Raw genomic sequence first — 13,453 nt, forward strand, 5'->3', positions numbered from 1 at the left:
TTACGATTTAAAATCTTTCGTTTTTTGCATGTGTAGTGACTTCCCAGCACCGTAACGCGCGGAAGTTTTTAGGACAGTAGGGGAAAGGTTAAAAAGAAGAGAATTGACGGGATAGACATTCGATGGATAGGCTAGCCGATTTGATTGCAGCAGGAGTGGGGTGGAGCAAGTCGAACAGCTCGGCATGATTATTAGCAGTTCTGTGGATGCTCACTAGGGGAGGGGAGAATGGTGGGTGAAGTTTGTCCTGATGTACTCACACTGGAACACGTGTCGGAGTCTGGTGGTCCTTATGGGTACAGGAAAGTTTATCAGGGATAGTAATTTTGGGCAATCTATTATGGTGCATATCACTTTGTGCATTAGAGTGAGGTCAGCAATTGTCCTTCTGTTAGAGAGCAATGGTAACTTTAACTCAGACATCAAAGTTTGGTAGCAAATTTCATCTACAGGATACCCTTTTTGAACTGTATGTAGCGCAAAAACTTCCGCTGAACTCTTCCAGGTTTAAAGAGTTGCAGTTGTACAAAGGGCTCCAGACTGACGGTTCGTATCAGGTTTGCAAACTGGCGTTCCAGTGTTGCAAACCTGATGATATTTATTTAAGTACTTTGCTCTCCGCTACAACATGAATTGTCCATGGTAAGAAAAACTTTTCTAATAATTCTACTTACTTGAATTTCTGTTGAGGGTGTTGTGAGCGTGCCTCGGGTGAGGAAGGGTGTTGTGAGCTTCTTGGTAGCGCGGGGGCGCGTACTCCAGGGGGGGAGGGGCTAGTCCCAGTACTTCACCGTCAGTTAGATATGTGCTGACACCCTGTAATTAATCAGATAATTAATATTCATTTATTACTAGAGGCATTCCATTACATTGATCAAACTATATCAGATTCTCAACGATAATAATATAAGTATTATTTATTTGAAGGAAGGTACACCCAGAAAATAAGTTGAAACCATTATGATATAGCTGACTGTTGTGTACGCATCGTGGTGCTTGTTTGAAATGCAGAATAAAATTTCGCCGCTTAGTCAAATAAATTATTCGACTTGGCTTTTGGCGATAGATGTGATCTGAGCTTTCCAATGCTCTGCAATGAATGTGCCTTTTTTTTACTGAGTAATAGGGTTGTTGATGGTTGGAGTAAACTGCCACAAGAGCTGATCTCAATGGGTTCAAAAATGGGCTAGATTTGTTTTGGAAAAGCTAAAATGTGCCAACGGCTAACTTTTGTTAAAATAGATTCAAGCATATTAGCTTTAAGCTGCTCACTTTTGGGCACTGTTGGGCAGTTTGCTACATTTGTAAAAAGGATTATTTCAACATACCTGTCCCATGAGGGTTCCGTGCATCATGCCCGGCTGGTCTACTCCCTGTTCGCTAGCGGCCTCGTCTTCGTTGGAGTATGTTTCGGACTTTTCGCTGACCGAGCTGAGAGTTTCTCCCGTCATAGTGTCGTTGTAGGAGGACGGCGCGTACATTTCTATGGTGGCTGATTTCGATGACTGCCCTGCTTGTTCTAGATCACAAAATAAATATTCGTTTTACTACGCAAAACATTACGCAGATTTCATCTATTTTGAAAGATTAACTTTTGTAACTGAATTTAACACAAGTACACGCAGTTCTTGTTACCATTAGTGTTTGCAATATGGTCGTGAAAAAGAATTACATTATCCGACATAAGCCCTCCATATAATTGACCAAACTCACAGATAAAGGGGCCATAAGAGCGGCATTTAATTCAATGAAGGGTTAAATACAATGGGTTGCAGGATATCTGAGGTGCTATTTTGAATCTTCTCACAGTATAGAGAAGTTCATTTGGCCGTATATGAAGCAAAGTGTAGTCGAATGCAAAAAATAAAACTCGTCAAGAAGAAATTTTCTCTAGCCTTGCGAGAAGATTCATAATAATAGCACCCTAGGACTGGTATTCTAAACGCATTAACAGCGCGCTATAACGTGTATTTAGTACGTAAAAACGCGCTATACCGCGCTACAATTGTGTTTAGAATACCAGCCCAGGGAACGAGGCAACAAAATTTTAGAATTTTAAAAATAAAAGTAATTTCGTCACTTCAATAACGACCATTCTCAGAATTACATAGTGAAATTCGAAATAAATTACTGTTTTTATTGGGTTCAGGATATACTGGGTTCAATTATATTTTGTCTTTATTAGATTTTGAAAGTGTTTGAAGAGTCCATAAAGTACAAGTGTAAAAAGAGTCAATACCTCTTAACCGCTTGGCTCGTTTTTTGTATACATAGCAAGCAACCAGCGCTATGTTTGTCACAAGAAGAATAACAGCCCCGATCGAAACTCCGATGATGACGTTCTTCGGGAGGTCCCCCTTTTCTAGCAAGTCTTCCGGCATCTCGTTCAGCTCGCCGATTATTGCGGGGGATTCTAATTTTATTAGTTGCAAGTGGCAGTTACCAGGGAAAGGAGGGAACAGGAGAAAAACAATCAACAGAAAATAATTAGTGACATAAACAAAAAGGATGCGATTAAGGCATCGTTGTATGGGATCGCAGTTAAAAACATCTGACAGATATTTTGTAAGGTGGAGTTATTTTATCAAGCATACTCAAATCACCTTGCCATAAAATAATAATCAAATAATAACATGCTCAAAATATAATGAAAGGGTTAGGTTAGGTTAGGTTAGATTAACGAATAAGTAAAACATATCTGTACCCCAGAGGCAGACGGATGCAAATCCAAACGTCAACAAGAGTCTAAAGAATCTACTTTTTTAAAGTGACTTCTAATATTGATTGATTTGCTGTTTATTTTGTAGAACTCCATATTTAAACTTATAATATAAGAAATCAAACACTGATTTGAGTCTACTGAACACTTTATTTTATTTTTACAAACCTTAACTATTGGTTTTTCCCTCAATTATGATTTATGTACATGCTAAAGTTCATAAGATTATTTTTATTTTCTACTTAAGTACCTTGAATTATATAACAATATAAGGACATTCAATCCATATAATCTTCACATTCGTTTGAAAATGCCCTAATAAGGCGAAACAATTGTCACGAAGTTATTATTTTTATATTTTGACTTCTAATAATTTATGGCATTTATTTGTATTTTCAGTATCTTAATACATTGGTTTTTTCATTATAAAACTTACATTTCTTTAAAATCAATGGACATGATCATGAACTGGATACGAAAATCGAAATGTAATTTCATCAAATTCTGGATTTGCATTCGTTTGCCTCTGAGGTACAGAAATGAAAAGGGTTAGTTTGGTAACTTAAAAGGTAAGGTAATAAAAATTATAAACTATTCTAGTTTTCTTAAATAGCTACCATCATCAATGGCGCTACAGCCCGTTGTGGGTCCTGGCCTCCTCCAAAATCTGTCTCCATTCCTCCCTGCACCCTGTGGCTCTTCTCGGGTTCGTCAGGCCAATTGCTCTAATGCCACGTTCCATGTTATCCGTCATCTTAATTTTGGTCTGCCTCTGCTTCGTCTGCCTTCCGGAGTGGCATAAAGAATCTTTTCCGGGGCAAGGTTATCATTTATTCTGTGCACATGGCCCGACCATTGAAATCATCTTATTTTGATGAATTGTGCAATGTTGGGTTCGCCATACAGTGCCTCATGATTAAACCGTCTCCTCCACACTCCGTTTTGGTCGACAGCACCAAATATCTTCCTTAATAATGTTTTTTCAAACACTGATACCATATTTTCATCTCTTTTAGTCATAACCCAGCATTTGGCACCATATGCAATGGCCAGTCTGAGGAGAGTTTTGTAAATAATGGTCTTAGTTTTTCTAGTGAGCAATTTGGATCCCAGATGTTTAAACAAGCCATAATAACATCTGTTTGTTGCCAATAGCCGTGCTCTAATCTCAGTGCTATAATTGTTATCATTTCAGTACTTAAATGTTTAAAGGAGTTGACGTTGTCTATGAAGTGACCTAACGTCCATAGCCTGCTGTACATAGTTTATTTGTGACTTTCTTGCTATCATATTTTTAGTCAGAGATAATTAAAATTGACTAGTAATGAGATTATCGAATTCAATTGTAAAGTTGTTTGTCTGTTTTTAGGAGACGCGGTAAATGTGTAAGACTATCATTAATGAGGTTCTGAGTTTGATTCCAAACAGGTTTAACATAAAATATTACCAGATTCAGAATGACAACTGAAGTTTGAGAACGTTTTCAAGAAATTGAAGTAAGCAAGCTTCGGGATACTGTACTGATATATTTTTATTAGCAATTACTGTGCTTATCTAAGTTATCGATCATAACATAATTCATTTGAACTTGAAAATATTTAATTTATACAAACCTTTACGATGTTTCGGAGATCTTCATTTGTAAGCTAACCATAAAAAAATTTACTCTACCACTCAATAGTGTCGTACCATTTTTATTACCTATAACTCCTCGAATCCTCTTATTTGCGCGCCTGTGCAGACAGAAGCCAATAATCAGGACATTCAACAAGATCAGAGCCGTGCCGATGATTGTCCCAGTTATAATGAGCATCCCTGGGTAAGTACCGAAGGAATACGATCCCAGTTCATTGTCTGAGCTCGGTGAATGGAAAGAGGGCGGCACTTCTGATGTTTTGTCGAGGTTAGGTTAGGTTAGATTTATAAATGTAAGGTTAGGTAGGAGCACATAAAGATATTTTGTATAAATGTTTGACATTTAGTAGATTTAAGTATAAATAGCAAACCGTTGCCCAATTTGAGAGAAGCGTGAAAGAAAAGAGAAATTCGTGTTAGCAAAATAGATAAATAGTTAGTAAACACACAAAAAACACCATAAACACACAAATATATTAGAGAAAAATGAGTAAAGATAATTCTAAAATCTTATTTTAAGCAAGCAAGTTAATCTTGACATTTTGAAATGTGGATTACAGCCAGTTGCACCAGTTGAATTGAAAAATAAACAATAATATTGGCAACTAGAATAAGTTATTTGTTGAAAATTAATGTTTTTTCTTTTAAAATATGTAAAGAATGTGTCGTTTAAAGTATTGTCCATCGTAAGAGACTACTTTCTTCCGTCTTTCTGGCAGCATACGAATACCATCTCAAAAGAATAACTCATCTTTTGAGGTTATCTATAAATTGAGCCATTTTTTGCACACCCAAGATTCGTCCGCAGGGTTGCGTGGTTGTGGAGAATTCCCCAAACTGCAGGAAATCTCAACTCGATTGGGGATTTTGTGGGGTTTGGTATTATGTATATTATTTTTTTTACAATAAATTTATAAATAAAATGATAAATAAATGCTTGACATATAAATCAACATAAATATTTAAAATCAGCTTTAAAACTAATAAAAAAACTGCAATAAATCTAATTATTAACGACGCTTTTACAAGGTTACATTATTTTGCAAAAACGTTAGAGATGGGACAAATTGATCAATTGATCGAATAAACAAATAATTTGTTTGATGATGTTCACAAAAAAGGATAAATGTCTTATTTTATGGTGGATAATTTTATTCAACACACTATAAAAGGCTTGTTTTTGCGTTTTTATATCAATTTTCGGAAACAGAGTTTCATGTTTGCATGAAAAAACTGATAAAATCGATTTGATCGGCACATGATCAGTGATCAGTAATTTCCCATCACTTTTGACATGAGTTCACTAATTTTGATGGGAAATTACTGACCACTGATCAAATCAAGTTATTTCATGCTATCATGAAACAGAGGAACGAGGAAATAGAGTTCTGTTTCCGAAAATTGATATAAAAAACGCAAAAACAAGCCTATTATAGTGTGTTTAACAATAATAGGGTATTTTCATAAACTGGGGATATGATTTTTAATGTATTCAGTATTTAAAGAATATTTTTACGATTCGAACCATATAACTATCAAAATCTGAAACGAATGTTTTCATTTATAATTTCCTATTTAAAGTTTGATAGAAATAAAACGGCCCGTAACTGGCCAAAAGGGTTGATGACGTCACGCGTGACTTATATATCCTACGTTCACTCAAATCCTATACTGAGATACTCCGACGCGGGCGGTTTGTGGCTTTTTATTTGTTTTTTCTAGTTAAATTTCGTCTTTTCCTTTGTTTTTTTTTTGTTTTCATTTATAAACATCCATAGCATTATGACTAAAATTGTTTTTTTACAAGGAAAGTCCGATAACTTGCCCAAAATAGATATAATCATGATGGGTATTTTTTTCTCATCCAATACAAACTTTTTAAGTTCGAGTATAGAAATGTAAAGGCCGTAAGGTAAGCAAATATATAATGTTTGCTTCCAGAATGTATTCATTCAAATAGTTGTATTATTTGCATGTACTATAAATATATTGTTTAGCGTACATTTAAAGCAAAGGGGAAGTAACGTGACTTTGACACAACATAATCTATAAAATACCATTGCTTGTAAACATCTCTGTTGCTCGAGTGCGTGTTAATGCCTTTTTTTATTAAATGTGATTTACTTAATACATCAGCTAGGGTAAATTACGGAGACAGTGCTATAGATTACATTCAAGTAAAACGGACGGGTGATATTTGAATGGTAAGAGGTCGAGTCACCCCAGCAGAACTTAAAGTTAGAACCAAATCGTACTCGGTGACGTTGATTTGCGATGAAGTCTAGGAAATAATAGATTCCTGCAAGTGTGAAGACTGTCCAGCATCTCAAGGTCAGTTGCCATTTTGTAAATGCAATAAATTTCACAAATAAATAAGGTAGGTTTTCATACAGCAATTTTTTTGTAATTTTATTTTTTATTCATATAGAAAACCAACAGTTCCACAAATTAAACTAAGTAACATAAGTACAGAAATATAATACAAATATAAACAATAACGTTCAAAGAATAAACTATTTTAGTATTGTAGTACCTGTCAAGCTTTATAAGTGCTAATTTCAGTACCTACTGTTAGTAAATGTTTATAGTCTACAGTCTACACCATAAAATATAGTATTTCGTACTGAACAAGACCTACGGAAAAAAGAATAGTGGTTTGTTTTTTTTAACATCTCGTTTCATAACGTTCAAATGCGTTAAACCACTTTTTCTGCATTTTTTCATTAGGTACTAGGAATGGCGAAAAAAGCTTTATTTTGCGTCTTCACCGTAGTGTTTGTGCACATCGGAATTAAACAGTACTTGTATCTTATAACTAAAGACATTTTATGCACGTTAATTAGTTAAAACAACCAATTACAACAAAAACAACACGTAGGCTATACAAATTCGTATGAATTTGTTTGAACGGTCAGTCAAATTCGTAACGCGTGACGTCACAAGCCCATACGGCATCCGAATGTTCGTTTTGGCGCCAATTCAAAGTATACGTTTTTAAACCGCTCTGAAAAATTAACGCGTGGACATAAAAAAATAAAAACAGTACAGTTACCATCGTAATTTTTTTTTCAATTTTTTTGCAAAATAAAAAAAAAACGTGAAAATACCCTATTGTTCACCAAAAATGAGACATTTATACTACTTTCATGAACAACATCCAATGAATATTTTTTTTATTCGATCAATTTGTCCCATCTCTAACGTTTTTGCAAAATGATGTAACCTTGTAAGAACGTCGTTAATAATTAGGTTTATTTTATTTTATTTTTAATTTTAAATATTTATGTTGATTTATGTTTCAAGCATTGTAATAAAAAAATTAATTAACACGCCAGATACAAATGATTTTTCGTGTGTCAATATAAATAACTCCGCTGACGTTACTACAAAGTTATGTCGTCACTTTTTCTGACAACTGTCATTCTAATCATGTTACATTTTAAGGACTATAGAGTAAGTTATTATTTCAGTAAAAAATAGTTTAAACTTACTTGAAGTTGTTGCCTTTACATCGTCGGGTCGGTATTTGGACTGCCCAAGGCGATTGAGGGCCATTATAGAGAACAGATAGTCTGTGGCTAGCTGTAGTCCTCGAATGGTCCATTTGTTTTCACGATCGGTGTTATTTTCATTATTTTTCGGAAGCGGAGCCACATCTTCATATTTGTAGATTTCTTCGTAAATCGTCCTGTGGAAAAAATAATCATTATATAAAATTATTTGCAATCATTATATCGTCTACGTAGAGGTAAAACTCCATAGAATTAAGAATAGTCCAGAAGGAGCGTAGAACCATATATGAATACATCGGACTGTGTCCAATGATTCCCCCACTATGCCTCACTTTCGCCGCGCGCATTCGTGATGTATCTGCGTAATGTTGCACGATGGGAAAAAATATAATCATAACACAAATGTAAGGTAAAAAAAAAAAAAGCAATCTGTTAATTTCTCTAAAATTTTATTGTGCACGCGGAAATATTGATTGACACAACAGAGTAGATAAGTAAAGGGTCATTTAATAAAAGTATTTGAATTAATGAACTTTAAACTTAAAATATAAAACAAATTTTATTATACATAAAACGGATATTTTTATGTCATATTTGACGTTTTGAAGATAATGTCGGTCAAATGTCCACTACAGAGTTGTTTAATCTGAGGTCCAATTTTCATTAGTTCTCTCATTAGATGAGCAAAGTAGGGTAAAAAAAATTACTACCCTGGCAACACCAACGAAATGTTCATTTTGTTTCTTCGACAATCTGACAGATGAAAAAATAATTCAATTTTTATGTAATGTATTTGCTACTTACACATTCATTTGCTAAATTACACATGAAATGTAATTGCATCCTGTTTCTTTAAAATCCTAGCAGTATTTCTTCACTTTAAAAGGACACAACACGGCAGAAGTTGAATTCAAATCAGGAGTTGCGTACTGAGCTACGTTTACAAAGAAACTAATGGGTCAAAACGTACAACTACTAATTTATGAGTAGTTTAGTTGCGTTCTGTTTGATGGTCGTATGCGGTTTCTGGACTATTCTAAATTCTATTATAGTAATTAGTTAGGTACTACTAATGACGTTTATAAATTTTAAGTTCTAATAACAGTGACATTTCTCTTACCTGTATCTAATTCTGTATGTGGCGGTTAGTCCTCCATCGAATCCCGGCACCCAAGTTAAAGATACTGAGTCGTGTGTGACATTAACCACCGATAATGACTGGACTTGATCTGTGAACAATTTTTTTTATTAGCAAAGTGCGAAAGATCAATGCTACGGGAAATTGGATACCAAGAAACTTTTCTGACATGTTTTTATGTGCCAACATTTATTTCCTAGAACTTTTAATGGATCTAGTCAAAGATTTAATGGTTTACTTGAAATCCCTTACGGTAAATCCAGACAATGAGTGGCTTACTTTGATAGTCAATACTTAGAGACAATCAGTGGTAATGCATTGATTTGTTCTGCGTACTGCCAGGGTTTTCGAAAATACCCGCATACTGAAAACTCTTTACAACTCCTCGGTGCGAAATAGACTCAAGAGTGGCTCGATGATTTGGGGGCCACATGAACTGAAGTACTCTCTTATGATAGAGAAAATCCAAAAGAAGTTTCTGATATATCTCTACATGAGAGAGTGCGGGTATTATCCTCGGCTCTACCCGACCGACTTTCTCCGGGGTATGCTCGGCTACAACAGTTTAGAGACTAGAAGGAATGTGTATTTGACTACACATTTTTATCGATTGTTGCGCGGTATGATTGATAATTCTGAGATTATGATGAGCATTGGTTTGTATGTTCCTGATAATTACCTAAAACAGCGTCAGCATAGATTGTTTAATATTCCGATATTCAGGACCAGCCTGCCTATGGTTTTGTCTGTTGGAAGGGCTATCACTATGCTGAACAACATCGCTCTGGATATTGATCTGTTCCATGTATCCGAAGGGGTTTTCCAGAGCAGGATTCTCGTACTACTTTGACATGAGTCTCTTTCGTGTATTTTTTTTCTTTTTTATAATATGTACATATTGAATATATGTTTGTAATGTATATGTTATATTTGAAATAAATGAATTGAATTGAATTGAAAATTGAATTGAATACATTTTTTTAAACTCTAGAACTTCTACAAAATATGAGGTTCAACTTTTAAATGTCAAACTAATCAGATCATTTCAATCGATGTCGTACGATGCCTGCTATCTGGGATTTGAATCGGGTTGTGGTCCCGTGGCTAGGGTCTTGGACTCACGGCTCAAAGGTCCGTGGTTCGAATCCCACTCTACCCTAACTTAATTCCCATTTTCTAATAATGAGATAATTACAACTCGTTGAAAATGAAATATTTGGGAAAATATTGATCGCAAATATTTCTCAACGTTTTGAGTATGTCCAAATGTTTGCAGTTAGGCTGGATTTCCTCCCTGGGCAGTTATTCAGATACTAATTTGTTGTAACAGAGAGAAAACATTTTTCAGATGGTAATATGGAAGTCTGGGCATTTACAGGGCTTATGACCTGTCTTTGGCTGGTTTAAATGACCACTTTACACAATGTAACATTCACCATTCTGCTATAGGTTAAACATCCTCATTTCCTCAGCTCTTCTATTTGTTGACTTTTGTGAAGTAAAAAAGCTGAAACCTTTATCATGTCAGTGAAATTCATCCGGCTGAAACCAGCCAAAGACAAAAATGTTTTCCCTGTGTTGCAGAAAATATTTGATTTTATTTAAAAAATCTCTAGGGAGTGAAATTCAGCCTGTCTACAAACATTCGGACATACTCAAAACATTGTTGAAAATTAAATCAGGCATGTTGAAATGTTTTGTTTACCTGGAGCGCTAATCGCATCGACAGTTACAGTGTGCGATGTGAATCCCCTATTGTTCCGAGCCGCACATTCGTATTTTCCGTAGTCCGCAGAGGACAGGGCGCTGATGCGGAGTCTGGCCTCGTAGAGCATCGGGCCCAGGCGCTTGGTTGCTCCCTGATACCTTCCTCCCGTGTTGTTCCAGGGAATGCTGGCCCCCGATCTGGACCAACTCCAAGTGGGCTCCGGGGCTGCTTGACACCTGAAGAAAAATTTACTTCCTTAGAAATGCATAATTCGTCATTATATTGACATTCAGAGACATTGCATAGATTTATATACTATTAAGCGTGTTGTCCAGATTACTACTACTACTACTACCATCATGCCATTCCTCCGTAGGGGTAGGCAGAGAGAATAGACCACCACACACGTCTATCCTGGCATATATTCCTAGCTTCTTCCACATTCAACCATCTTGTCATACATGCCCTTCGGTTCTGTCTGCTTTTGACATGACCAGACTTAAGATTTTGGTTTATCTGATCATGCCACGTCTCCCTCGGTCGTCCTCGTCTCACGTTACTGTTCATTTTCGCCATATATACTTGTTTTATCATTCTTTCATCGTCCATTCGTTCTACATGACCAAACCATCTCAGAGACCCTTTCTTAATCTTATCAGTTATACTTACATTCTCACTTGATTTTATCATTCGAAACCCAGTCGTACATTGATTTCCCACACATTTGTCGAAGAGATCCCAGCTTTCATCCTTCCTCTGCCAATTCCATGTGTCACTTCCAAACATAAGTGTTATGACTAAAACTCCATTGTGCACTGCCAGTTTAGCTTCGATTGACACACTTTTATAAGCGATTACTGTGCTTAGTACGCCGTTCATTTTGTTGCCCGCATTCACTTTTCTTTCAACGTCTTTTTCTACTCTTCCATCTCTTTAAAACACGCTTCCCAGATACATAAATTCTTCTACTTGTTTGACATTCGTTGTTCACATTTAATTTGCAGTCAGTAACCTCACATACCCTTTCAAATACCATCACTTTTGCCTTACTTTCGTTCATCGCCAATTCGCTCTCCAGGCATACATCATACATTCTAGAGACTATTTTTTGCAAATCCTTTTTGCTGCTTGCTAACAGAACTGCATCGTCAGCATACAACAAGCAGCTTACTGAAAAATTATCAATTTTTGTTCCAATATCCATACATTCTATCTCTTTTATACAGTTGTCCATGTATAGATTAAACAGCCATGGTGACATTACACATCCCTGTTTCACGCCTTTTGAGATCGCAAACCAAGATGTGAATCCCCCATTAACTCTTACACACGCTGAACTCTCCTCATAGAGAGACGATACTGCACGTATGTTGTCCAGATATTAACTAAAATTTATGTTTATCTCAGTAACGTACTGTCGTAAACGGTACTGTCGATGTGTTCCTACAGCAAGGGCAGGCATTTCCACCTAGATTATGCTATATACATACCTTTTGTTAATTATACACTTTGTTAATTTAAGTAGATTTTAAGAATGTTTAGATTAAGTATTACTTATTAATGCCAATCTATTAGGGCTTACTTAAGCCTGTTGATTAGTAGAAAAAAAAAAAAAAAATGTTTTTAAAAGTTATAGAGACGTCAAGAGCATGTTTGGTACTGACCCATCTACAAGAATTAAAACAAAAAGTATTTTAAATACCTGCAAACGAGTTCGGCAGCATCTCCCATATTGGCCGCAGCCTTCAAGAAACCTGGACTCGTGTCCATCTCTGGTTTAAACTTGACCAAAAGCCACACTTCTTCTTGTGTCTTGTTGTGGAGACCGTTGTCCACAGAACAAACGAACGGGCCGGCATCTTCGCGGGCTGCGTTCCTTATGTGAAGGAAGCTGGTACTGGTGTTCTTGTCGAAGGATAGGAAGGTCTTTTCGTCAAAATTTTCATAGCCATTTCGACTCCATGTGATATGTTCCTCGGCGATGGGATTCCCTGTAAAACAAAGAAATTTAAACCCACCTGTTCTCTAAATCATTTGAATAAATTTGTAGCGTGTGATTAGCCTCGTGGCGTAGTGGTCAGAGCGTTTGCCTACAATGCGAGAGATCTCTCGTTTGCCTATTTCACGCCCTTAATAATACTAGATTTCAAACATTATTTCAAAGTTTGATTTTGTAGATTCACTATTTTCGACGTTGACCAAGTGACATAACATATTTGAAGTTACATCATTAAAAGAAATTAAGTTCATACCGGTTACGGAGCAAGAGATTCTTCCTTCCTCATTCGGACTGACCAGGATATCTTTGGATACAGATTTGATGGTAGCAGGATCTAGAAGAAATAAACAAAATTAAATGAAATTATTTTGAAAAGAACATCAAATACATAACACTGAAAATTAAAAACTTTGATACACAAATTCCTCTTCCTGTTTCAGGATAACAGTGGTCTCACATTTAGTCGTGCTTGGATTTTTTTCAAAAATCGTGAAAAATACCATAAAAAAATATGTTTTCAGTTAGAATTTGAAAAATTAGGCATTGAAGAGTTAAACCCAAAAATTATGAATGAGAACTTGTTTTGTAACATATTAGAACTTAATATATTTTTGATGTTGTGATATGTCAAATATATATATAAATAGTACGAGTATATTAATATACCATACTCGATTTTTTATTATTTTTATTTTTAAGCACTTTTTATACCAGAATAAAATGGCAGAAATGCCGTCTATAA

At 35.6% G+C, this 13,453-nt stretch overlaps 1 protein-coding gene across 1 annotated transcript in view; it reads right to left on the reverse strand.

Annotated features, from left to right (window-relative positions):
- The window catches only part of LOC148273875 (nephrin-like), a 121,398-nt gene that overhangs the window by 21,021 nt on the left and 86,924 nt on the right, over positions 1–13,453 (reverse strand). The window contains exons 13-20 of the mRNA XM_088238024.1: positions 12,965–13,045; positions 12,415–12,703; positions 10,710–10,948; positions 8,987–9,095; positions 7,846–8,042; positions 2,240–2,413; positions 1,329–1,519; positions 675–816 (exon numbers count right to left, since the gene is read on the reverse strand). Of these exons, the coding sequence (XP_088094150.1) occupies positions 675–816; positions 1,329–1,519; positions 2,240–2,413; positions 7,846–8,042; positions 8,987–9,095; positions 10,710–10,948; positions 12,415–12,703; positions 12,965–13,045 (1,422 nt within the window). The remainder of the gene's footprint in view (positions 1–674; positions 817–1,328; positions 1,520–2,239; positions 2,414–7,845; positions 8,043–8,986; positions 9,096–10,709; positions 10,949–12,414; positions 12,704–12,964; positions 13,046–13,453) is intronic.

Source organism: Micrasema longulum, unplaced genomic scaffold, assembly GCF_059751315.1.
Source record: "Micrasema longulum isolate JH-2025_06_02 unplaced genomic scaffold, ASM5975131v1 h1tg001820l, whole genome shotgun sequence".
NCBI classification, from domain to species: Eukaryota; Metazoa; Arthropoda; class Insecta; order Trichoptera; family Brachycentridae; genus Micrasema; species Micrasema longulum.